At 40.1% G+C, this 27,593-nt stretch overlaps 1 protein-coding gene across 6 annotated transcripts in view; it reads left to right on the forward strand.

The window, feature by feature from the left end:
- KYNU (kynureninase) overlaps nucleotides 1–25,595 on the forward strand; it is a 59,086-nt gene extending 33,491 nt beyond the window's left edge. For 5 of the 6 annotated variants that reach the window (XM_032115173.1, XM_032115168.1, XM_032115167.1 and 2 more), the window contains 6 exons: nucleotides 790–888; nucleotides 1,628–1,701; nucleotides 18,526–18,578; nucleotides 20,054–20,139; nucleotides 23,812–24,042; nucleotides 25,264–25,595. In XM_032115173.1, the coding sequence (XP_031971064.1) occupies nucleotides 790–888; nucleotides 1,628–1,701; nucleotides 18,526–18,578; nucleotides 20,054–20,139; nucleotides 23,812–24,042; nucleotides 25,264–25,416 (696 nt within the window). In that variant the 3' untranslated portion in view covers nucleotides 25,417–25,595. Of the gene's footprint in view, nucleotides 1–789; nucleotides 889–1,627; nucleotides 1,706–18,525; nucleotides 18,579–20,053; nucleotides 20,140–23,811; nucleotides 24,043–25,263 lie in introns of those variants that run through there. The other variant, XM_032115171.1, reaches the window with a different exon arrangement.
- The last annotated feature ends 1,998 nt before the right edge of the window (nucleotides 25,596–27,593 follow it).

Below are 27,593 nucleotides of genomic sequence, written 5' to 3' on the forward strand. Positions count from 1 at the left end.
ACCGCGAAAGATTTTACCATCTAACATTGTTTTCCTTCCCATGTGTTTGTTAAATAAATAGTTTTATCTTCTTCACTTTCCTTCGAGGAAAATTTATTTTTTCCCGAACCTGGTGGGGGAGGGGTGGTTGTGCCTTCTCTCAGAGGATATATTTCTAAATTTGCCCAAACTGGAACAGGTTTGTTGTGCCAGACAAGTGTTTGTATTTATACACTTGTTCTGGATACTTGTTTCAAGTGATTCCACTTCACTGCACAATCAAATCCTCAGCAATCTACACCCTGTCCAAGCACCCTTGAAGGAAAGCACAGAACAATTGATGATTTCTCTGTGTATCTACAGCATAGAAAACTTGTTTCTAGTAATAACTCAGAACATATGGGGCTTGATAGATTCATCATGGAAGGGTTTGGGTTGGAAGGGACCTTAAGGATCAGCTTGTTTCAACTGCCCCGCCATGGGCAGACACCTTCCACTCTCCCAGGTTGCTCCAAGCCCTACCCAACATGGCCTTGGACACTTCCAGGGATGAGGCACCCACACTTTCTCTGAGTAACCTGTTCCAGTGTCTCACTACCCTTGCAGAAAAGAATTTCTTCCCAACATCTAACCTAAATCTCTCCTTTTTCAGTTTAAATTCATTCCCACTTACCGATCTCTGCCTCTGTAAAGAGTCACTAGATGGCCTGCCTATAGAGAGAGGGAATTCAGCTCTGAAGGTTTTCTTTTCAAAATTTCACAGTGATGATAATCTTAATAAGTGACCTAATAATCATCTCTTTTCTGCAGGGATGCTTTGTTGGATTTGACCTGGCTCACGCTGTTGGGAATGTAGAGCTTCACTTGCATGACTGGGGAGTAGATTTTGCCTGCTGGTGCTCCTACAAGGTAAAGCAGATTCATTGTTGGAGACTGTTTTCCCTAATGTCTCTTATCTCACGGGTCAGCAAACAGGTCAGGTGAATAAGAACTGCGCCTGAACCGTTGAGCAAGACTTGGCTGAATCTTTGAATTGGCCACAAGGAGGAGATGGACACTGACTTGAGTGGTGCCTTTGTTGTGAGTGGTTCCAAAAAACAATAGTGGCAATGACCGACAAGGTCTTGTGAATGTGAGATGGATGCTGGTGGTGGTTAAACATCTGCCCTGTGGACAGGAGATCAGGAGCTCTTCTCTTATTTCTCACACCAAGAAGGTCTTGCAGATATAATAATTTATGAAGTGGTCCCTAAATAAGGGAATATTCTTGTCTAAACTTTAATAATTTCAGATCACAGAGCAAGGTACCTTTAGTTCCTTTGACTCCTAGTGAGATTAAGACTTGACAGACATAGTCAGATGAATTGTTTGATGACTTTGCTATATATATTATGGTATGGAACTGTTTCAGATGTACTTCAATTTTCTGGCCTGTTAGACTTCAAATACCGTACGTAAGCCAAGAGAGATACTTTTAAAACTAATCTGAAAAAATATATCTGCTTTTACCTCCATCAGCACTTTGTGACAAATGCTAAGATCTCCATCTAGAAACCACTAGAAGTGTTAAAATTGGTTTGTTTTATAGATCAGAGTGAGGGAAGGAAAGTGATACTTTACAGATAATACGTTGTTTTATTCTTTGCAGTATTTAAATTCTGGAGCAGGAGGCCTTGCTGGTGCCTACATTCATGAAAAGCATTCCAAGAGTATTAAACCAGCGTAAGTATTTTTCTAAGAATAAATTCCCAAATAAAAGGTGCTGCAAAGTTTAAACGGGAAAGAATCTTCCCTTTGAATTGAGACCTGAAAGTGAAATTGTGCAAATTCCTAGCCACGGAATATGGGCATGTGCATCTATGCATATATTTATAGAAACAGAAGGAAATTCCTGTTTCAAGAGAAACTCACTGGGCTAATATTTGTTACCGATTTATTGCATCAATGAAAGGAGTAGTAAACATTTAGACAATTTGGTTATCTGATTTTGTTACTTCAGATGGGTTGTTTTACACTAACTTTAGTAAATTTTGAAATTGTTAACGCACATACTTACATTTAAAATGCATTTCCTCCTTTAAGCCTGCTATCAGTTCTTAACTAAATAGAACCATAAAAGTGTTGATAATATTAAAAACAAGCACCCTACATCATGTCTATGAGGCTGTTTAATGTAAAGAGAATATTTAACATCTTCTTTTAAAAATGGATTTAAAATAATCATTAAAGTCTTTGGTTGGGGAGCAAAATCAAAGACACTTTCAACTCTGTGCCTAATAGCTCTTTAGTAGTGGCATGTTTTCATTAAAATTATATCCACAGGTAAAGCTAGGAAGTATTACATGGAGACCTGTTCTGAAAGACTGTATAATCCATGGAAAGCTGAGCTATCAGCTGAGGCTAGCTGCATTAACACAAACACCTGTTATTTAAGCCATTATATGGCTGTACTCTACCTATGTATATTAAGAACAGTGGAATTAATACTTTTAATGCACTGACAAATGTAAACATTTCTGGCTGTAATACTTGGAGAAATTTCTGGCACTTTCTTTTATTTTAGCTTGAAGAAGGCAAACTAAATCAGGTTTCAGAGACAAATAGTATTATAATAAGCAGCTTTGCTGCACTATGTGCTGGTTTCAGACTGTCTAGACTCTTAGGAGATAACAAAATAACGCTGATAAGTTCTTCTCAGTCACCCATAACAGAAAACTCATTAGGATGACATATGACCTGTTGTGAGCTGATTCGATCCTTATATGTGAACACTGGAAAAACGTTCCAGATATCTGGATATTTCTTCTGGACAGTTTTTTTCCTGCTCCTCTGTTAGCCAGGTGCAGGTGTTGTTCCCATGGCCACACCTGGCTGTGTGGCTCTCACGGATGCTGGTTGTGGGGAGCTGGGAAGATGCTGAACAGTGGGAAAAATGTGAAAAATTATAGAATATCTATAGGTGGAATGAATAAAATATCAAGGACTTTCAGTCTTTTTACCTCTTTGGTGACATTTTGGAACTTTTCTGAGGGTACTAGCTTGGTATTGTAGGTAAGAGTTTAAATTAGTTTTTCCTGAACCAGCTCCTTCATACATAGTCATTAATTTGTGTACTGAATCTGGATACTGAATATCTTAAATGCAATTACCTATATGGAATAGGCTTTTTCAGCCTGGGGACCAATTAGGGATATAATTCCGAACTTCCTGCATCGACCCTCTGCATTATTTAATCATAGTTATTTCATATTTCCCGAGATTTGATAATCACTCATCAAATTGTTTGTAGTTCCTATGCCCCAGTTCCATTACTTTTCTTTCTTTCCTGCATCAACCAGCCATTTCAGGTCTCCAAATAAGGCATTGAGACAAAGGAGAATTTGTCTATGTCAAAGTATTCAATTTTATAGCTGATTTAAATGCCGAGCAATTTGCTGTATGTTGTACAATCAAATAGAGTGGAATTTAACTGCTGGGGAAGTTGCCGGCTTTGCACTGTAGCTGCAGTCTCTGGCTGTCATCTGAATCAAGGATGACACCCAGTGGCCGCACAACTTCAGTCAAGAACAGAAACACCAACCACTTGTTTCTTTGCACCTCAGCCCACACATAAGCAGGGAATTAAATTCCAATCCAGCCGACACCCTTTTGTCGTTTGAACTGTCTGAAATAGTGTTTTAACTCACGGCCCATATTAGGTGAGTCACTTTTTACCCAGCTGTATAAATTTCTCTAATTTGTCTCATCCTTCATATTTCCTGCAAGTTATCGACTAGGTAGTTATTTTTATATGGGAATAATCTACTCTGTCTTAATAGGAAAATGCATGTTCTGACTGTAATTCAGAGAGGCAGAACATTTGCCTTTTACTGTCTGAGGCTGCGGCAAAAAGACTTATTGCAAATAAAACAGCTCGGTCCAAAATTTCATTTTTAAACCCCACAAACCCAGCTACTGCACAGCACTAAAGGAATTTAGGTGCTTTGGTTTAACTTCCCTTAATTTTGTGAGTGTGCTTTGTCTTATGCCCAGTTTAAGAAATTGGGTTCCCCTGCAGCTGCTCCCCTCAACAACAAGATATTTATTTGCTGCTTTCTTTTAAAATGCAGCTTGAGGAAGAGCTGTTAAAGTATTTAAAGTGTCTAGTAGCTTTACCATCAGTACCTGAGGCTGTGCCAGAGCTGTTTTCTGCTTTGGGGCTGCCTCACTGCAAACCTCCACAACCCAAACCTGGTTTGGTTAGACATACTATGGCATGTCCCAGCAGACAAAAAGGAAAGCCAGTCACACTCTTCATGGAAGTGCAAACTTCCCACAAGAGTTATAAAGTTGGTAATTCAGTATCTTGGGAAAGGATTTATGCCTAAGGGCAGGGCTTGACCCTTAGATCAGAGGGAAGCTGAGGGTGATGCAGTCTCCTATGTCCCCTTCTCATTTTGTGTCATTGCAAACACCACCCTGATGTCCTGCAAGCAGCTTGGCTTAGTTTGGGATGGTTCTCTAATTCACTGCAGGGGCCATGGGTCTAAAAGTGACACGTTGTAACCAGCCCAATTAACATCTCTACTCAAGCATGTGGGGTAGTCCTTTGCTGGTCCCCATCTCACTCCTTAGAGCAGTAAACTGAATCAATCTGGCATATATGGGTCCGATATATCCCCATTCTTCCATGATCTCACCTCCTTTGAAGTCTCTCTTAATACTCAAATAGCTTTTTTAATACCTGCTCTATATATCACAATGCAATATATTCCTGGCTAATTGTGTGAGAGTGATTTCTTTATGGGAATGTTTCAAATGAAAAAAAAGGACCTGGAGAGAGCAGAGCTATGAAATACTACTGAAACCACCAGGTCAATGCAGGCTGAGCCTGTGCCACCAGGTTTCCATGTAAGGGTTGCAGAGGGGAGGTTTCCAAGACACAGAGAGCACTGAAGTGACCTGCTAATACTGAAATTTTGCTTGTCTAGCTGTTTGGGCTCCAGAATAATTCCCGTTTTAATTTTTGTAATTTTTTTCTCTCTCCCTAATTCTCCATTTATGAAAAGGATAACTTGAATTACCAACCAATTTAGCTGTAATGAAATGTGAATGTTTGTGAGCACCTGGGGGAGAAGTTGCACGAGTCAGGTGTTCCCAGCAGGGAGTTTGCAGCTGTAGATGGTCAGTGGTCTCAGCTCTGCTGTCAGGGGTGAAAGGGACAGGAGAGGACAAAGCTGCAGAGCCCCAAGACAGTAAGCTAGGTAAAAGTAAGGCACAATGTAAACAGATGAAAGGGAAATAAATGTATATAAAGCAGTCAGGAAAATAATAGATAAACGCTGGCAGAGGATTAAATGAAAACTGTACAGTGTTTAAAATGAAAGGATTTATCAAGACTTTAGCCCACACTAGCAGCAGGTAGTGTTTAAAAGTGAAAAGTTTCTGTGATGTGAAGAAATGCTGCATGTGCAGGAAGCAGCTGATGTCCAAAGAATATATTGGCTTTTACTATAGCATAAAAAAAAAAAAAAGCTTAAAAGAACAAGAAGCAAAAAGGTAACTATTTCATATTACCTTTGAGGAACAGAAGGCATCTTCAGCCAATTTCTTCATAGACAGAGGTGAGATATCAGCTCTTTTTCTTAGACCATTTACCCTTTCAGCATTTTGATGCCAATGAAAATGCCAGTGCACAAATAGCTTCCTGCTACTTCTTTCTAGAGACCTGCACAGCTTTTTCTTTGTATGTGAGCTTTAACCCTGGCATCAGATAAACAGAAATATCCTACTCCAATTCCTTATACTTCCGCCTTCCCATTTTTCCTGGGTGCTCTGGGTCCCCATCCTGCTCCAGGGCAAACCTTCTCTCTCCAGTAACTCTGTTCTGCAAGAGGTTACTCTACACCGTCGAGGACTGGTAGCTCTTGCTGAGTTTTTCTTTACTAGTTTTCTTGATTTATGAGGAGATATGACATATAGTCTTTTTTTGAATTAGAGTCACATAATCCCCAAAATAAAGAGCTGAATCTTCTGTAAAACTGCTGAAAATAGTGTAACTTTGGAGGACTGTGAGTTGGGAGCAAAGGACAGTCATAAAAGGATTTGGGAGGTTGTTTTATATCTGCTGTACTGGAAAGAGCTAATGCTGCTCTTCTTGAGAATGCTTCTAAGAATCATGGGGTTATAGAAAGGTTTGAGTTGGAAGGGACCTTAAAAATCATCTTGTTCCACCCCCTGCCATGGGCAGGGACACCTTCCACTATCCCAGGTTGTTCCAAGCCCTGTCCAACCTGGCCTTGGACACTTCCAGGGATGGGGCAGCCACAGCTGCTCTGGGCACCCTGTGCCAGGGCCTCCCCATGCTCACAGGGAAGAATTTCTTTACTCAAACTGAATCTTCTACTCAGATTTTACTCAGGTAGTAGGCTAAGATGGTCTGTTTCTCACTGACTCCTTGAATTTGTCACCTCTGAGTATCTCAGCACGGCTGAAAGCTTTATCAGAACAGAGCACCTTGTCCTGGTCAAGGAGAGGATCAGGAGAAGCAATGTAGAGACTTGTAGGGAAGCTGTGCTGAGTGCAGCCAGGTGGGAAAGTCAGTGGTGACAGATGGCAGTGAACATGCTGCTGTTTCCAGAAGAGCTTCTCACTGGTCCTACTGGACTCAGATTGTGGGCTAATGTAAATAAACTACTCGTGTGGTGAACACATGTCCCCCGAGTGCATGAAGTATCCTGTGCTAAGGTAGGAATGAACTGTTGCTTTGCCAAGGAGATGAGAGCAATTTAGCTCCTTGAGTTAATTTAGAAACCAAAAGTTAAAACCTCCCTTGGGAAGAGACTGTTTAGGAATAAAGCTATCGGCTAATTAGGCTTAATTGCATTGTCTTGGGACAAGTGATTTATTAGGCCAATCTAGACCCATGATGGGCCTGCAGGGGTGTGTTCTCGGATTCACCAACTGCATGGCAAATATCCAAGAGCATTTTTTAACTTTGAAGTGAGTCTCTGGGAGAAAAAATGAGAGAGGTTAATGTGCACTCACATCATCTATTCCCATTCTGATTTCTTCGGCTCCTTTTATGCGGCTCTCATGATTGTCTCCTTGTTCTCTGTCAAGCATTTTCTCTCTCTCTTCCTTCAAATCCTTCCTTGTAATTAAGCTGTACCTTCAAGCAATCTTGCCTCTTTTCTCATTATAAATAACCTTCTTGTTCCTTCCTCCCTCAAGGTCTTCCCTTTTGTTTTGTTATCTTTGCCCTGGTTGGATTTTACGGTGACTGTAAAGGTGCTGTGTGTGAACTCTGCACCACCTATGGGATAGCTGGGGTGAGTGTGGAAGAAATGTGCTGTTCTCATTCCCTGAGTGCACCCCCATGCATTTCTCCTCCTGGATCACACTGAAGGGACATCACTTTGCATGCTCTGCCGTGGTCCTGTCCCACTCCCAGCCTTGGGAATGAGAGGGAGATGGCTCTGTTCCTTGCAGATTTGCTTTCCTCCCACTTTCTCATCAGATGGCGTAAGATACAACTGCTTGAACACATGAAAGGAAGCAACAGGCTTAGCCTGATGGAAAGGTGAATGTAGCCTGAGGGCGACTCTTGCATCCTGTTAACTAGCAAGGAAGGGATCCTGGGGCTCTCCTTGGAGTCTGGATGGTTGCTGTGATTTTCCCCCGCACTTCAAAGGCCGTGTGTTATCGTCTGCCTGCTCTTTGTGCCTCAGTTCTCCACTTCCAGGCAGGTAGTTTTGAAAGCACTTTGCTGTGTCTTGATTTTTCCCAATAAGACAAAGCAGCAAGCTTCCTTCCTGCTGAATGAATTCCCAGAAATGCTGCACTCGTACTGGTGTCACACACCTCTAAGAAAATGGAAAGAAAACCTTCTTTGCCTGCTTTTTTAATAAGTCACAAAAAGGGACGTTATTTCTCCTCTTATTCTTGTCCATTCATCTGTGTGTTTCTGTAACCACCTCAGAGATCCTTTCTATCTTAGGGAGGAAAGAGTTTATTTTTAACAAAAAAACCTCAAGTAAATCTTCTGCTGTTTCTGCTAAGACCTCGCTTACCTCTGTGCAGAAATGTACTGGAACTAATGCAATTTTGCATCTGGGATTTCCTAGTAGATGTTGACTCACTTTCAGTATTTGATCATTTTTCACTTTTTCTACTTCAGAAATTTCATAACTTTCTATGAAGCTTTCCTCCTAAGATTCTCAGTTAAACCTGCAGACCTCTCAGTCTGCACATGCCCTTTAAAAATGAGACTTGCTCATGCTTTTTCATTGGTTCATTAGACCACAGTGGGGAATTGTTTCTAATTTCTCCTTATAGAGTGTGCTCTGAGGTCATGGTATGGCTTGAAATTGCTCTAAGCTGAAAACACCAGCAAGAGCCTTTATGCTTTTGTGCCATTTATAGTCACCAGTTTTCTCTCCATTTAAGTCCCCTGGAGTCTGTTCCTGTAATTGTCAGCTATGGGTTCAGATGGGGTTTTGTGCCCGGGATGTTTCCCAGAGCTATTCGTGTCCCTGACCTGGCTGAACACCTCTCTGGCTTTAGCTGCAGCTCTGGGGTCACAAATACAGCTCATATTGTGATTCATGTCTCAGCCAGAACCTGGCTCAAACGGTAAGTATTTTCAAAGGTCATTGGAAGGTCATTGCTCAGGTTAAGGAAATAATTCAGTCTTGTTACTTTTTGCTAAGTTGGCATTCTGGGTTTGTGCATTGGGGGATAATGAAAGGCTTTTCTTTTTTTTTTTTTTGCTTGGTTTACCACTTGTGCCTATTTGTTTCCACCTGTTCGCAGGGTTTCTAGCCCTCATACCCCCTATTTCTCCTGGCTGAACCTTCTTTCCAGCACTCAACCAGGATAAGGTCTCACCAGGTCAGAAACCTTCATATTTGTCTTCTTCCTTCATCTTCCTTAATCAAATCTATTTTATCTTGCAAAGTCCAGCAAAGGACATGCACATCTTGCTATCTTTTATTTCTTACTCATTTCCACGTCTCTGAATCAGGAGTTTCCTAGAGGCCTCCATGACATATATTGTCTATTCTTGCCCACTCGCTGGAAGCCATCCTTCCTCTCATTTTCCATTTGTGAAACTTTCACACCTCTTTGTCGCTGCTGGTAAATTTTTACTGTCACAGTGACTACTCCTCATTTTTCACCGGAGTAATTTTCAGTGCTCGCTGGCAGCTGCCTCTTGCTGCCTTCCATTGTGTGGAAACTGCAGGGCAGCTGCAGCCACAGAGAGCTCACTCAAGGGTCTGAGGAGTGGTTTCCAGAGAGAAGCTGGGAGGAACACAGAATCTTCCCTTTCCTTTTCCTGACCCTAGTTTCTCAGTCAGCATGACATCAATTCACTGATCTAATCACACCAGTGCAACTGTTTTGGGAAAATGTTAGGTTCTTTCTGTCCCAGGCCATGAAAAATGGCTGCTCAGTGTGAATAATTATTTATTATATTCTTTAGCTGTTTACAGATTATTGACCAAAAATTGAATTGTTTCCTAATGTAGTTTTTCGGCATCCTTCTGTTTCCACTGACAGTTTTCTGAGATGACTTTCTAGCAACCCTTTGTGAGCAAGTGCAGGGAGATTTTGTCAGTGTGTGTTGAAGGTCAGAGTTGCAGGTACAGTTATTTTCTGACAGGAGAATAAGTCCATATAAATGTCCTTATCTGATGGCTTCTCACCTGCTTCTGGTGTGAGAAGAGCCTGGGGCTCCTGGAACCAGCGTTGGACCTCATGTCAGACATGACATGCTTATATTGGGCCTCATGTCAGATCTGCTTTAGACCCCAAAAGACTGTTAGTTTATGGGCTACTGAAAATTTGGGCCCTATAAAGAAAGGTCCCTAAGTCACATTTTTCTTGTTTTCTATTGATGGATGAAATTTAGTCTTTTTGAGGAGACACTCTTCAAAACAACTCTGAGAGATGCCCATTTCTGTTCTCCCCTAATTATTTCATGTCTTAGACTTCAGCTGAAAAGACCCCATCCAAGTTTTCCTCCTTGAGTATCATTTAGTGAATGTTTTGTAACACACCTACTGGATTCTGTGGCAAATTTGCACATGAAACTATGAATTCAATTAGTTCTAGACACTGCCATTAAAAAAAATCTTGTATAATGTGGCTTGCTTCTTGTTTCAGGCAAAGAGCAGAGGTGATAACTTACATTTTAGCTAATTAGGATTCTGGTATGATAAAAGTCTTGCATTAATATTGTGATTACTCTATTCAAAAACAACAAAGACCCAAGGAAGTGCAACTTCCCAGATCTTAAAATTTTTATGTTATAGTTCAGTCAGATACATTTATTATTTAGAAATCTATCTAGATATCCTCCCCTGAAAGATTTATTCAAGGGATTGTAAAAACTGTATAGTTCAGTAAACGCATCATAGTAATCAAAACTATCCAAGTCTCCTTTAAGTCAGAATTCACATTTAAAAGTAGCTCTAGGAGGGATTGTTGCTTTCACTTGTTTAATTTAATCTATTTGAAACAGCCTTGAAAAAAAATTACTGAATTCTTAAAGAATGTAACATGCTTTTTTTTTATCAGCATAAAATATTTGAGAGCTATTCAGTACTTTATAAAAATCACTGAGAGCTTTATTAATATCTCCATGAGTAAATTGGCTCCCTGCTTGATTTTTAATTTCTGATGTTAGGCAGAACATTCAATTTCCCCTTACTAAATGTGTGAACATACTGTTGGCTGTATTCCCCCTTTTCATATATCTGATATTTGGCCAGTGAAAGTGTTATATGAGCACTTTGTGGTAATAGTTGTTCGTAAGCTGATTTAACAGTTTTTAATTCAACTTCATTAGCCTCAGGGGGTTTGTTTTTTGTGAAATCTTCTCCTGGGATTTAATTTAGGCTCCCATTTTGTCTGCTGTTGGATCCTACCTTTCTTTTGCCTGATCATGGCGAATGAAATTATCATCCCTTATCGCAAGTGCCTCAGAGGTTTGGTGGAGAGCTCTGCGTGGCTCCAAAGGGCCTTGATTGGATTGGCAGCATTGCAGCCATTCCTCTTCCTCATGCCCTGACCACAGCAACTTGTTTCCTGCTACAGAAGTGAACTCAATCTCCTTTTGTTTTGACCTGGAGGGGTAATATGTATGGACGTGTTGAAATTGGTGTATTCCCACTTGTGCCGAGCCTAAAAGACTAACAAGGTAAAAATCAATCCAGGAAGAGCGTGTGCACCCTCTGTCTTCAAGGACCCATGAGCTGTAAATCACCTTGTACTCCACTGACCAAACAGCCCAGGTTTTTCACCAAAGAGCCTCTCTAATTGTGGAAACAGTTTTGTTAAATCTCCCACCTCGAAGAATAGCAAAGCTCAGGGAGCTGAGAGCTACCCAGCTACTTTTGGAAAGAGGGTGATTACTCAAATCTAGAAGTTTCTTAATTCCATCCATGCAGTTGCATAGTTAAGTGTCATTGTTTGAATTATGAGACTGTTTTTCAGGATTTGGGTCTTTGCTGTTAAAACTTGCTGCTAGGCAGAAAGTGAATTTAGCTATTTTTTAACCAAGACAAGCCTCAAAATAGAGGAGAAAAATTGTCTCCCTTTAGATGGTACTGAAAATGCAAGCCTCTTAACAGAAGAAAAATGTCATGCTATTAGCCTCTAATACAATCACATTACTTTGGTCCTTTGACAAAGTAAAGCCTCATTGATATTAAATATGAAAAGTTACTACTTTCACAGTAGCAACTTTTCATAAGGAGTTTTGATTTTTTTCCACTGAGCTCTAAGAGACTGGTCCATTAATAATGTATGGCGCTGCTCACAAGTCACATATGCTTAATAATTAGGAAACATTTGTAATGAGTTGAAAAGGGTAAGGAAAGCAGCAGAGTGTGTGCAAGTCCTAAACTACAGAAGTCTGAGGCTAATAATTACCTGGGCTTCAAAAGCTTTTCAAATTCTAACAACAGATCCTACTTAAAATTAACAGGCGCTGCACAGAAGAGAATAATGAAACAAGTCCAAGCTTACCATTTGGGATAAAGGATATCTAAATAGATATAAGGGAGGAAAAAAAAAAAGCCTTTAAATATAACTTCTGGCAATCTTGGCAAGGTTTTCTGAAGGAGACTGGTTGAGTTAGGTTCGAAATACTGCTAAAGTCTAGCAGGGGTTATAACAGCTGCTATAACTCCCTTAATCCCCCATGCAAATCCTAGCCCTTGTAGGTATGTACTGTGGGGCTTCTCCAAAACTGACAGCTTCTCAGTATGTGAAGAATTTCACCTACACAAGGAGGTTAAAATCATTGAATTCTTGATTTCAGTGATGAAACCAGGAGCTACTTTTCCTTTATGCTTTGTTTTGATTAAACAGACCCCTCATCATCCCAAACATCATTTAAATGTCTTTTCTCCCTTCCAGTGAGCTGTCAGCAGGGGAGCCCTGGGTCAGAGCAGGACCCTGCTGGGGTGCTTAGTGTGGAGAGGGTGGAGTGGAATAACCTTGTCCAGCCTCTTGGGCTTGTTTTTTTTTCAGCATAGCTGTAAAATACCATGTGGAATTAAGCAATAGAAATATTGATTTTTTTTTTTTTAATTTACCTTTTTTTTTTACCTTATTGGAAATGCCACTTAAGTGATCTAGATCAAGAAAAATATAAGATTCTGAACTGAATAGAAACACAGCACTGGCAACAACTTTTGAGGGCAAGGTGATAATTTGAGGATTCTGAACTGAATAGAAACACAGCACTGGCAACAACTTTTGAGGGCAAGGTGATAATTTGAGGAAAGGCTGACTGGAGGGGGAAGACACCAATTACATCAACTTTACTTCCACATATCCTTTCCTTATGTGCATATCAAAATCTCCTGTATAAGATGCTCCAAATAAATCTTCCTCTTCATCCTTACATGGTCCTCGTTGCTAAATATATGAGCACATTTTAACAGATATATTCTCACCCTTCACTGGAGAGTTAGGGCAGTCCTGAGCAGAATTTCTAGAGATGAGGGCTTGGGGCATGGAGAGACCAAATGACTCATGAATGATCAGACAAGTCTGTGATCGCAAAGAAAATTGAAACTCCTTCTCAAACTCCAGCCAGTGAGCCAAAAATATGCCATTTAAAGCAATGAGCAGGTTTTTCTGTTTTCTTAGTTGATGTGTGTGTGTGTCATTCTATTTATTCTGAATTTTGGCATTGAATTCAAAGAAATACAATCATGCTCATGTGCTTGCAGTAAAATTAATGCCATAGAAATTAAATTAAAATGTATAAAAAATGCAATTAGAAAACTGCAATAAAATTAATACAGAGTAGAATGGAAAGACCTGAGCCCAGCTGTTGAACCTGGGGACCAGGTCTGTGCTCAGAGGTTGTGGAGAGTTGTTTGTAGATCTGGGTGAGAGTAAGGTAGATTTGAGGGGGTTAGAGAACTGTTTTCCATGACTTTGGTTTCTGGGACTGACCTTTGACTGAGTGCAGCAGCATTTGGAGATGCTCCTGCTCAGAGCCTGAGTCCTGGGTGCTTTTTCTATCTGTATTTCATTGCATGGAGCCCAGGAAACTGGAGCAATGTACCTCAAAATATGGAATTAAACTTTCAGTTGAGCTGGAGATTCGTATATGGATATAAGGTACGTTTAGAAATGGTTTTGGGTTTGGGGAGTTGATTGTACCTTTTTTTTTTTTTCTTTTGTTTTTTTATCCTGGCATTTAAAATATGCAAGCTGGACTTTGGATGTGGCACCAGTGCTGTGGTACCACCACTCCCTCCTAGGCAGAGGATGATGGTCAAACATGGTCAGATGTGGATTGTTCCTAGCTCCAGGCTGCCTCCAGCCTACAGGCTTTCCATGTTCTTTTGTAATTTAATTTCTAAGATGTCATGGGTGTTTTTGTCGCACATTTCCTGCTAAGAGAGCGGTATTTGAGTCACAATTACCCTCTGTCCTCTAAACTTGTGTCACACTGCACTTGGGCCTCTTGGTTGCCCATCTTAGGTCTTTAGGGTGTCCTCAGACCTGGATGTGCTGTTCAACCAGCCAGTTGTGCCATGGACATAAAGGACTGCAAGAAACTGCACTTAATCATTATTTTTGGCCCTTTCATTCTTTTCCCTGCACGAAGCTGCCTTTGCAGGCATAGCATAAGATCTGCCTAGCTCTGTGTAATGAACTTTGGGAGCAGTGACAAGTCTCGTTAACTCCTCAGAACTGATTCTTTCTCATGGCTGGAACAGTAGCATGAAAAAATCAAACAAATCTTTGGCAACACCTGGATGCTTTTGCAAAATTAAAGCAATGTGTGAATGAAGAGCTTAGCTGCCACCCAGCAGTTACATCAGCTGCTTTGCAGACACAGCCTGCCCCAAAACTGCCTGTTTATGATTTGGCTTAATCCATCCTTTCATAAACATAACATGCTTTGCTGGTATATGCTCCTAATATAATCTATATAAGGGCTATGAAATTTCCAGCTTGCTTTGTGACCTGATAAGGGAGAGGAGACAAACTGCTTCATTCCCAAGGAAGCTGGAAGATGTAAAATCAAGTATTACAAATTTCACACTGTATTCCTGAAGCTTTTCAACTTGCCTTCTCCTGGATGTGAAATGATTATCTCACACAATATAATGACAGGATGCTTCCAGCACATTGCCCTGGACTGTAAAAGCTGGGCCACATTAGTGGTATTTCCCTGTTTTCTGTACCACTACTCAAGAGTTTCTGCCTTTCTTTCTTTCTGAGAAGGAAAATGAGACCCGTGTTGCTCCAGGCTGTAAATTATAAATGAGTAGCATGATCATCTGTAACGCCGAAGCAAAGGTCAAAGGAATTTTTTTTGTATTTTTTCTGTGTTCTATAACTGGATCTTCTTTGATGTTTACACTGCACATACATCATGATCATTATATCCCGCACTCCTGCATCATTAATGCAACTACAAACGAGATGACTCAAGTTATGAACAACCAGTGCTTCAGTCTAATGCAGACAGATAGGAAGGAGGAAAATGAGCTAAATAAAAATACTTATTGAAGGGATCGTTCCCTGGTGTAAATGTCCTTAAAGAGAGTATGACTAAATAAGAGGATACTGTTCCTCTCTGCAGTCATTTTCCAGCCCAGCAAACCTTTGTTTGTAAAACAAGAGAACATTTTGGGGTAAAAAAAAAATAAGGAATTTGCAAACCTTTCAGCAATATTTCATTATACTCTTACTTGCCTCATGAAGCCGAGCTAGTAACAGTTTGCTATAAATTTTATGCGGCACATGTAAAAATTCTGTACAGACTGGAAACTGCAGATTTCCCTGGGAAAGGCTCAGAGTTATCAAACTGTGAGGACTTAGACCACGTTGGATGGGTCCTTCAGCAACCTGGTCCAGTGGAAGGTATCCCTGCCCATGGTAGGGGTTGGAAAGATGTTCTCTTCAAGGTCCCTTCCAACCCAAACCATTCCATGATGGCAGTGGTTTTATTTGAGGCATAGAATGGAACAATCTACTTTAAAAGTTATTTTCTAATAGAAGTGGGCTTGTAAGAACATGCTCACCTTGCAGAAAAAGGCACAGCTAGTTTGGCACTAATTTAATCTCCTTTTTAGCATGATTTTGCAACAGATTTCATATATGTTTTGCTCCAGGATGGAGAGAGATTCTCTGTGGAGGTGTTCCAGGAACATGTTCGCTGAGCAGCCTTGGGAGGCTGCTGGAGGTACCTGGGACTGGCAGCAGGATGCTGCAACCACAAGCTATCCATCACTGAGATAACAATTTTGTTTAGTGATGTGTTAAGACAAGGGCTTAGTTCGGATAAATTTGCATTCTTAAATTTATAGTGGAACATTTGCTAAATTAGACCTTTATCTCCTTAGACACTGATTTTTTACACGCTTCCCACAATGGGTTTTCTCTGCCATAGAAAGCATGTAACTTGACAGGCCCATTGCTAACATGTTTAAGGTGTTTTTAATTACAAGCACATCATATATGGCTTCTCAGAGCCTTCCACCTTATGTATTTTGCCAAAAGTTATGGTTTGGAATTCAGAATCCATTTAGACCTTGGTGCCTTTGTTTCTGAAGCAGGAACAGTTGAAATGGTGACTGCGGTTCAAAATGCTCACTTTGCATGCAGAGTAACAACTCTTTAATAAGAAATTTTACTGCACTAAGTTAATGTGCAGTTTTATTGCCTATTATTTTTAGTGAGCATTTATAAAGCGTTATGTTTGGGGTTTAACACCATAGCTCTTTCCCATCACAACAGGTTGAAATTTGGCATAGCAGTGGCAACCTTCATTTCAAAATTTTCACAGAAAATTGTAAACAGCAAATTGCTATAATTTGTGAAGATTTTGTTAATTTCCATGCTTTGAAGCCTGTCAACTTAAATGTCAAATAACGTGACATCCATATGGACCATTAGATCAATGAGAGTGTAGGACCAGAGCTGCCTCAAAGTGCACATCCTGCAGTGACACCTCTGAAGTTCTAGAACAGCCAAAAGAGAAAAAATAAAAAAGAGGAAAATCAAATTGTCAGATTATGGTAGGAAAGGGCAAGACATCTAAAACTGTCTTTTAAAAAAAAAATCCTTCACTCTGTCATTTTGGAAAAGTTTTGAAATTTCACTTTCCAAGTTGCCTCCATGGTGCTGCAGCTGAGATCTGGGTTGAAGCCAACTTCAGAATTAGCAAGTTTTGAACATTCAAAGTGTCACCAGAGAGCTTTTCATCAGCCCGGATCTGGGTAATGATCTGATTGATCTGTATTTTGTCTTTGATTTTCGGGTGTGGTCCAAGTGGAACATAGTGTTGTTTTCTCCTTCTCACAGACTATTAGTCCAGATGTTTTATTTCCCATGGATTTTTTTCTGCTTAAAACTTTTGAAATTCATAGAATGTGTGTGCAATTGATATCAGTAGATTGTTGCAGGAATATACAATATTCAGGGTTACAGTCCAATGTTGTCTATATGTTATAGAGTTCTTATAAAATAACTGAAATATCTTTTATGATTTGAAGCATCAGCAATGGAGTCAGTCGGGCAGAGGCTCCGTTGTGCTTTATTTGGGATGTATTCATTTTGGCAATGTAATATCTCATTTAAAATGGATGTATATTGCATTATTAATTTTCATGGCTCTTAGAATAATAAAAACATCATGCAGCAATAAAGAAAAAACCATGCCTTTTCTGTAGAGCCTCTGTTTAGATGCAGCTCACAGAAGTAAACATAAAACCTGTGTTGTTATACAGAAATACGAACTACTTTATTTTACACTCTGCAGTATTCATATAACAAGTTTCTAACTCAAATGTGGTCTTAATCCTGCAGAGCTCAGCTCTTTTAGGCAAACTGCAAAATGCTCCTGCTTTAGGGAGGGGCCGTGACTTTCTTTTCCCTGTTTGCTTCCAGGAAGGCTGATCTACTATGACTTTTACATAGAGACCTTTTTATCATTACAAGTTCTGCCAGGCTTCACTCCTAACGACTTTGCTATCTGGCATAGGGAAAACTGAGCAAAGCCTTGGCAGAAATGGTGTCCAATGTGTCCAGTCCTGCAGAGCTGAGAAGTTCTGGAAGGAGTCTGTGATGGTGACTTCTTGATACTGTAAAGGCATTGATACATGGGAAATCTCAAGTGGAGCTGGCATTATTAATCACTGATATCACTGTGTGCTGAGTTAAGAAGTGGAGAACCCAAGGGAGGTGGGGAGAGACTCCTTGATTTTGCAATACTGGTTTTATCTGCAGTGCCCTGGCAGTAGGTGATCCAGTATATCCAGCTGCTTTAGAAAACTGTATACAGCAATGTCCTTGGAGATATTTTCCATTAGATATGAGTTAATAATGCAGTGTCATTTTAATGTCTAAGCTCAGACATATTATTTTTTAAATAATTGAATTTTTTTTTTTTTTTTCTGGAGATGATCTTTAAAAAAGTAATATTGCATTAAACTGGTTTGGGTTTTATTTTAAAGAAAGATTTTGAATAGTAAGTTTACTTCATTGAGAATGAAAGTGTATGCAGAATTCACACTGGTCTCACAGTAAGGACGAGGCAATGCCCACATAATTATCTTTCCAAGGTCCTGTTGTCTGCTTGCTGTTCACCAAAATGTGCTTTTCTTGGTGAAACTAAAGCAGATTTTATAACTCCTTTTAGCTTTCAATATTCATTAAACTAAGTTTAAGAGCACGGGGAGAATGGTTTGAATTTAATGCCTTGGAACCAAACAGTGGAAATATTTCTGCACTGTTTTTTGTTTTGTGAAGTGACTTCACATAGAATGGATATTGTTAAAATCAATAGTTAATTGAAAGATGTGGTGTGTTTTATCATTTGCAGTAAAAGAGAAATTCTCAAATGGTAATGTTAAGTTTTTAGTGCTAACTCTTTATAGAATTTATTGCATTTTTATGTCATTGTTAGAAATAAAATGTATTATTATAAACATATATATTGCTCAATCTTATATAATTCTTAACACTCTAAGCTAAATTAAAAGATATTAAGTTTTCTATTAATTTATTTTCTTTAAAAAATCTTAGGCTAATCGGCTGGTGGGGCCATGACTTCAAAACACGATTCCTCATGGAAAACAGTATGTACTCATACACTCTCAATTTTACCTTTTTTGATTTATTTATGTATAACCAGCTTCACTTTTTTAGCAGTTTGACAAGGACAGAACTTTGCATTTCCTCATTTATGTTAAAGGCATTAGGCTAAACTCATCCCAAATACGTAATGCAGTGCAGTCAACAAAATAAATGTTGGAATAAATGTATGTTTGGGCATAAGGGTTTGACTGTCTGCTCCTTGATATTCTGCTGAAATACCTTCAAAATGCAGATATAGAATATGGATGAAACTTTCAAAATATCTCAGTGAATTAAATTCATAAGTCTGTGAGGAGCAAGGATCTGCTAACATTCACTGGGGCAATATCTTTCTTCAGGATTAGTTCCACTGGAATTAATGAGAAATTATATAAATAAAGGTAAGGCAAGCTGGCATAAGTCGTGAAATCTCACTTACATTTCAGCATCTCCAAATTTCCTGCACTAGGGAAGGATGGGTTGTAAGACAAACCTGCTCTGAAATAGTGAAGTGGTTTTTGTTCCAATACATAATGAGGACTCCTGTCCAAATCTGACAGCTAGACTGTTCCAGTTTAAACTATGGCAGAGAGAATATCCTGAGGGATCAGGATGAGAAAGGAGCTTTTTGGTTTGATTGGTTGTTTTTTTTTTTTAATATATTTTTAATTTTCTGTGGCGGTGCCTGTTGATGTGGCTTTGGCTGGAGAGCACCTCTCTAATAGCCTCAGTCTGCTCTTTGTTTTCGACCAAATGCAAGAGAGTGGCACGATGGAAAGCCAGCAGGAGACACAAATTGCCTTGAAATACTGCTAGAAGAAGAAAAACATTGTTTATTCATTTCCATGAGCAGTTTACAGGGGAGAAGTTGGGCATTATAAAATTAGTTGGTCTGCTGTGCGTGAAAAGCATTTCCTCCGCTTCATCCTCCTGCTCTGGTGCTGGAGCGTGAAATATGAACGGTGACACAGAACTTACAGTGAGGCTTTGTAGACTTATTAAATAGATTTTGTGAAATTTCACAGCCCAAAGTCTAGGCAACTCCTCTACGTGGCCTGAAGCTACACTTAGCTGCATATGCAGCCTCCCATGTGTCTCGTCAGCTCAATAAAGTTAAGGAACGTGATTCCTTGCTCCGCGTGAGCGTGCCTCTGCTGACTTGGAATTTCTCAGCCTCGTGCCAGCCTTAAAAGAGATTCAAGTGTAAAGGTGGTTTTAACACACACCATTTAAACAAATTAATTGCAGTTCTCTGGTTCCCATGAAGCTGCTAATGAGGTCTTCTGCTGGATAAAATTGGGCTTCTCTCAAAGTTGAAAGTATTAGCTGGGAATAGATTACTATTTCCTTTTAATGACCCGTTCCTACAGGCCACATTAGGGAAATATTTTACTGTGTGAGGACAGACTTCAAGATAAGGTCCAATCCATTAAAATGAAGAAATCAAAAACACTAATATAAGTTATTCATTTTCCAGAATTACAACTAAGTGAAGGAATTAATGGATTCCGGTTATCAAATCCTCCAATTTTACTGGTCTGTGCTCTGCATGCCAGTTTAGAGGTAAGTAATTGCTTTACTTTGAGCGTGAATTTAGGAGTATAAAAATATTTAATGAATGCTACTTGTATTATTGCTGTCTCCCTTAAAGAAATCTGTGAAATATTTGAAAATTGAAGGGGAGAAGTAATGAAAAGCAAACAAAATAACCCCACAGCCCTGAGGGACCAAGGGCTTTAATGAATATACTCACCTCCCCATGTCTCTCACAAACTGCTGGAGGATGCAGAGTATTTGAGGTTTGCACCTCCAAACCTGAACTCTGGCATTGCATTTGTTCCTGCTTTTAGGGGCTCAGTACAAACAGCACCTTTATCCTATGGAAGTATTCAGGGCTCGAAATAATAGAAAAATTTGGAAGTGATCTCTGAGATCACCAAGTATATCAGTGACTTGTCTTAGTGCTACTCATGGGAAGGATTCTGCTCAGCATCTTCCTACAGAGGAGTCATGTAGGTCTGGAAAGTTGCATCCAGAGCTGCTGTTTCCTATACTCCATGAGCAAAGCAGACTTACATCCTTTATGAAAGAAAATTATGTATCCTGGGTGCCCTGGATCAACCAATCCAGTGGCTCAGGGAACCTCTTTTTCCTTTGGTTACAAACAGAAGAGATAGAAGCTCTCTGCAAATGTTTCCTAAAAGGGGAATTCATGAGTTTGGCATAACTCCAGCCTTTTTTTAATAGAATCATTAGTTTTCTGGTGGTCAAAGGAGCAGAGCCCCATCTCTGACCTATCTGTGTATGAATCACTGACACTGAGGCTGTGGAAAGAGCAGTCCTGCCATACAGAGCTAATTCCTCCTTTTCTCCAAAGGTGTGATCCGTGTGCTGAAAGCCTCTGGTCCACTTTGGAGAGCACAGCCCATCCCTCTTTGAGGGCATGGAGCTGTCCCCCAAACACCTGGGTTTCACATCAAGATGTTCCAGCATTCCTCTTAAGGATGGTTCACCCCTGAAATCAGGACTCTGGGTCTCTGTGGCTCAAAAGGGTGTTACTCAGATTTACCTGCTATATGCAGTATATTATTCTGCTCTAAAATCATCCTTAAGCTGGTTTTCAAGGCAGCCTTGGGTAGCAAGGTTTTGCTGCCAGCATAAATGGCAGAAATTTATTTCTGCTTAGCATTCCATTAATTCTAGTGAAATGACTGAGCTGATGCTGGAACAAAGAGCAGTGTCCACATCCCTCTTCAGTATTTATTGAAAAAACAGCATTTTAAGCAAACAAAGTCAGAAAATTGCCAGTTATGCTCTCTCCATCCTGCATGTAACGCTGAAGGACTGCAAAGGGCACAGTCATGCTTCTTGTTCCGCCTGACAATTTATTTTTTTAGTCCTTAAACATCCAATATATTGTTTTAAACTTTATGTGACCTTTGAGATAAGCTGAAAGCTATTCTGCTATGACCCAGATTGTCAGTGCTCGGGTTTGTGTGGGCTGGTGTCATTTAGCCCACTGCAGGGAGCCTCGAACAATGAGGGCTGAGCAGTTTCCATTGCCTCCCCTTTCCCTGCCCACATTACCTTTTGGCACAGCCAGGATTTCCCAGTGCTAATTGCTCTAATACAGTGGGAAACAAAATAGTTTTCATGTCTGGCAATAGATGGCTAGTGAAATTGCATGCCACCTTCACTGGGACACATTAAGCAGAAGGCAGTGTTTCCGATGGAAACAATGAAAGCTGCAAGTGTTAATGGATGTTATTCCTCAATAATGCTTAAAGTGACTGTTATGGCACTGGCTGCTGCCTTTTATGGAAAAAAGGGGAGCGCTCTACAGACACATTTTAAAGACCTTTTTCAAAAATTTCACCCAGGAGACCAAATATTCCTTGCACAAAGCCTGTGGAAACAGATTTTTGCATGCAGCCTAAGGAGATCCATCCCTCATACTCCTGCAAATCCTGGAGGAATAGGAGGCAGGTCTCTGTTTTCCCTCTAGTAACGCACTGAATAGGCCTGTGTCTGCTCTGCCTGCCTGGGTGGAGAGGGAAGCACCTCTAGATTTTTTGTTGGCCTCTGCAGGTGCTGACTTCTGGTGGCTCTGGTCCCTGTCACGTTCATTCCCTTGCAAAGTCTGTCTTACAGCATCCATATTTCATTTCTCAAACACGAATGCAGGGGTTCTTGGTTTTGTGCAGCATCTAGTGGCTGTGATAGCATCAGGGAGTGAGACTTGGGATGTTCTACAAAAGAATGATTCCCAGATGCTGCTGGAAACCAGACTGTTGTGTTTTGAGTAGGATTTCTCAGGTACCTCTCTTTATGCTTTTCCAGGTTATGATATAAGTAATCTTAAAATTGTTACTTCTCTTGTGTGAAACAGTTATTTCTTGAGAGTGAAGATCATGGACTGTCATCCAGGGCACTGCCTTGCCTCTGATTTGCAGCTGCAGTCAGTGGAGAGAGAACTGTCCACGAGCATTGATGTGCCAGGATGTGATTTGAAGTGGCTGTTGGGCACTTGCATGTCTGTATCTTGTCATTTTCCCCTGCAGCCAATTCCATAAGAAGAAAGAAAGGGAAGATTTGAGGAAGGCAGGGGTAAATTATTTCTGGGGTTGCTTATTCCATCATTCCCTGTAATGGAACCTTTCCAGAGTAAAAGAAGAAGCTATCTCACCTTCTGCTTCCAAACTCCTCTACCACACTGATCTTGTTTGTGTGGTCAAATGGCACTGCCATTTTCAAGCAGTCATTTTTACACCTCTCATGATATTTTGAGTGTGTAAAGCTCACCAGTTCTTGTAGCTGTGCAAGAGCACAGATCTACTGAAAAAGAATTCAGTGAATATTTTTTTTTTTCTTCATGTGGTTTAGGAGAGAGGGAGCCTATACAGGACTTAAGGCTACAAAGTCAATACGTTAGTACACATTTTGTGCTTTCTAAGTCAAGGATTTGTACATCAGTCATGATGTTTCAGTCTTGGCCCTTGGATTTTGTTAGTAGAATCATTTAGTTTGGGAAAGCCCTCTGAGATCATGGTGTCCAACTATTAACCCCGCACTGCCAGGCCCACCACTAAACCATGTCCTCAAGTGCCACATCTATGTGTTTTTTGAACACTTCCAGGGACTGTGATACCTGCCAGGGAGCCTGTTCCAATGCTTGACCACCCTTTTAGTTAAGAAATTCTTCCTAATATCCAAACTAAACATCTCTTGGTATAACTTGAGGCAGTTTTCTCTTTTCCCATCACTTGTTATCTGGGAGAAGAGATCAAACCCCACCTGACTACACCCTCCCTCAGGGAGTTGTAGAGAGTGATAAGGTCTGTAGTAAAGGTACACACAAGGGAAAAATTTTCATGTGATATTGAGTTTCATGCAGCACTGTTGCATCTATGGAGGATTTATGGATCATTTTCAGACATGCAGATGAATGCTCTCTTAGCAAATTGGCTTTGTATGCAAGCTCATTTATGCAGACATAGATGTGTATGAAACTTTTAAACAATAAGCACAAATATCTGTCATTATCTAAAGCATAACATTATCCTGGGTTTTCCAAAGCCCAGTCCTGACATGTTTATGTAAAATGCCTATCTGGTATTACTACTTAATTCCAGTGATAATGTGCAGAGAAATCTGTCACCTTTTTAGTCTTTCTTTATTTCCTTTTCATTTTCTACAGCAACACGTTGTCATTCTAATGGTTTCAAATCATTACAGGTTTTTAGTCAAACTACGATGAAAGCATTGAGGAGGAAATCCATTCTGCTCACTGGTTACTTGGAATACCTGATAAAACATTACTACAGTGAGGATAAAACAAATCCAGAGAAGCCCTCTGTAAGAATAATCACACCATCTCGGATTGAGGACAGAGGATGCCAACTCACTCTGTCATTTTCCCTTCCAATCAAATCTGTGTTTAAAGAGCTGGAGAAGAGGGGAGTAGCTGTGAGTAAATCAAACTTCATCTTCTTAACAAGTAAAAAAGTATTAATTTACTTTTATTCAAATATAACCTCGTATAAGGCAAATACCCTCTAGGACTGATGACAGTTTCTTACATCTTCAATTTTTACTTGTGCAAGCAATCCAATTCACAGAGTTATTTTTATAGATTTGTTACACTCTATGTTGCCCTTTCACTGTTGACTTATTTCCAGTAGTTCTGGAGTCACTGCTGAGGTTAGAGCTGTATCATGGATGCACTAGGATGGGAGGCACACCTACAGACACATGACAAGGAACTCTGAACCTACATCAGTTGCCTTCTTGATCCACAAATGGCCAAAAGCTTTGTGAGGCATCGAGATGGAGCAGTGGAAAAGCTGCCATTCCCTTAGAGATGTGTTTTAGCACTCAGGAAAAGAAGCCACTAAGCAGTGCTTCCATGTAATGGCACAGCTACCGTCGAGCACTGCTCCGAAAGAATAAGGGGGAAATTTAGGGCCATACATTGGGTGATTTAGATGTGATGGGAGGTGAGACTGATAGCATAATGCCATATAAATGAGATATCAGTTTTATTTCTGCTGGTGATTTGTCTCCCCAAAGGACACCTCTTTTACGCTACGTATGCTGCTGCTTTGATGCTGCCAGGGAATTCCAGGAACTCCTGCTTTTAAGAGGCCACGGGGCCTCACGCTGTTGGCTTGCCTTTGCAATGCAGTGATATTTTTCAAATATGAGAGATTATTATATTCAGGAAAATGTTCAAAATCACAGAGGGGGAAGAAAAATACTGCAGTGCCTGTGCCATCACTTTTACTTTTAGAACAAGACATTCTCACATACTGGAATGGGTTTTGTTGTGTTTGGTTTGTTGTTTTTTTTTTTAATCAACCGTGTGCCTTTTCAACTCTGAGTTGCTGTAGGCACTAAGGTGAATTTTGGGGCTACATGGCGGGTTGGAAGCCCTCAATGGCACTGATAGAGTCCTGCCAATCCTGAGATTTGCATCCTTTTTTTAGGCAAAACATTACTCTTCTTACTAAGTTCTTCACAATCCCGCTCCTCACTGTAGTTGCTTGAGGATCCCAAAGCTTTTACACGTGCCTCTTTGTCAGTCCAGTCATTCTTCCTTGAAGACAAGTTGTGGCATTTAAAAATATAGCCTGACAGATAAACATGAAATGACCTGAATTTACTGAATGTTCCCTCTCTGTTTTGCAGTGTGACATGCGAGAACCAAACGCTCTTCGTGTTGCCCCGGTTCCTCTCTACAATTCTTTCCATGATGTGCACAGATTTATTGAAATCCTGGGATCTGCAATTACATCTTCAAAACAAACAGCAAATAATACCATGCTATCTGGTTCTTATTGATGGCTCAGCTGTATCTTTTAATCTATTTCTGACTAAGATTCATTTATCCTGCTGAGCGATTCTTTGCTTCGAGTAGACCGAGCTATATCCCATGCAATTTGCAAAAAAATGACTGTGCTTGAATAGTTATTTACAACAGACATAGTTTTATTAAAGCTCATATTTCCACTCTGCTTTGACTTTGACTTCATGAATTAGTATGCTTTGTATATTTTAATGGGGCTTTTCTTAAACATTTTATGTAGTTTTATTACATTAGCTTTGAGAAGCATGGAAGAATTGCTATCAACTAGAACAGGGATGAAAAAAAATCCTTCTTTATTATAAAAATTATGCATAATAAAATGTGGAAAATAGACAAATCACCAGCTGTTAAAAGATATAGTTCAATTTACATTTTTAATTTAGTAATTCTATTTAAAGTACAGGGTATACTTGAAAAGTAAAAGTTGAACAATTAGTTGTTTCAAAACTCCTGACTGCTGCACACTGAGTTTTTCAAAGGGCCCAATATTTTGAAATTCTGGTGTAATTGAAGAATGAATTTACATTGCTGATACCTTCTTTGTTGTGGTATAGTTGGCCAAAAAACCCATTTTATCTTTCTAGGTAGTCATGTTGGAGAGGAGGAGCTGAAGAAAGCTGAGAACAGTTGTAGACCTGTGTAAGGCAGCGTGAAGGGCTGTACGAACACTCCCTGCAGCTTTAGTGAGGCTTAGTTTGGATTAGGCAAAATGAGCCCTGAGCTCTTTAAGCAGCATCAAAATATCTCATTGTTAACTCACCGTGTGGCCCGAATTTTTACAGAGATTTGCACCAGGCAGGCAAAAGCAATGCAGAAAAACTGCTTACATTTCACCAACTCTTTATCCAAAGTTGTTTTAAGGCATAAATAACACCTTGGCATAATTGGCAATTAAGCCCTAAAGTCTGTAGCTATTCACTCAGCGTTTTCCAAGAATCAGCTGAAACTTCCTCTCTGATGATGTTCAATGAGTCTCATTTTTGGTATGAAACACTTAGAAAATTGCATCCAGTTGTGCTTTCAGTATCTGAAGGGAGCCTATAATAAAGACGGGGACAAACTGATGTGATAGGACAAGGGGGGATGGTTTTAAAGTGAAGGAGGGTGGATTTAGGTTAGATATAAGAGAGCAGTTTTTTACAGTGAAGATGGTGAAACACTGGAACAGGTTGCTCAGAGAAGTGGTGGATGCACCTCTGGAAACATTCAAGGCCAGGCTGGATGGGGCTCTGAGCAACCTGCTCTAGGTGTCCCTGCCATGGCACAGGATTTGGACTAGAAGACCCTTAAAAGGTCCCTTCCAACTCAAACACCTCTGATTCTGTGATACTTTTTATTCTACTTCAAGGGTGAGGAAGGATTTTGGGGGGAAGTGAGGTCTTCTCCAGTTTTGCTTACAGTCACTTTTACGGGTGGAAATTTTCACACCCTTAGAGCATCTCCTGCTGCACAAGGAAACCCAAGGGCCTTCACAGCACCTACCTGTTCTCTAAAATTCCCTTAAGACGGGTAGTTTTAAAATCCTTGCTGCAGTAACATCTATTTTGTTGGTTGTAATGTGCAGGGGGAAGCTAAAAGAACTGCAAATACAGCATTTTTTGGTATTTTTAGCTCTTGTGAAAAGTAAGAAGAGCTTCTTTAACCAGAATATTGTTACAAAGAATAGCACAGGAGGGTTAATCAGTTGGGAAGCTCTGTCTCACTCAAGAGGTTTTGATTACACTGAGGTCATCTCTCCTCAGTTCAGCTGAGACTGGATTATTCTGTTGCAGACTAGGTACCTGTGTTTTTGTGTGTTTATTTTTATCCTTGCACCTGCAGCTCAGCTACTTTATCTGCAAAGTGACAGGATCTTAGAAAAGGACCATTTTACATAAAGTAACAGTTGATGAAAAAGCACTGAATATAAGAATGTGCAGGTCCACAGTGTTGAAAAGGGGTTTAACTCAGTGTCAGTGCCTTTGCAGCACCTGTGCCAACAGTCACTCACGCCTTCCCTATAAAGTCAGGCAAGCTTAATACAAATCCAGATCTGGATCTAGGTGGTATTATAAAATATCTTATTCTGGTATCAGCTGAACCTTCTTGTAAGAAACCCCAGAGGAGTAAGAATCCTAAAATCTCTTTCTAAATAGCATCTAGACCTCTGGTT

The sequence above is a fragment of the Corvus moneduloides genome, chromosome 7, assembly GCF_009650955.1.
Source record: "Corvus moneduloides isolate bCorMon1 chromosome 7, bCorMon1.pri, whole genome shotgun sequence".
Lineage (NCBI taxonomy): Eukaryota > Metazoa > Chordata > Aves > Passeriformes > Corvidae > Corvus > Corvus moneduloides.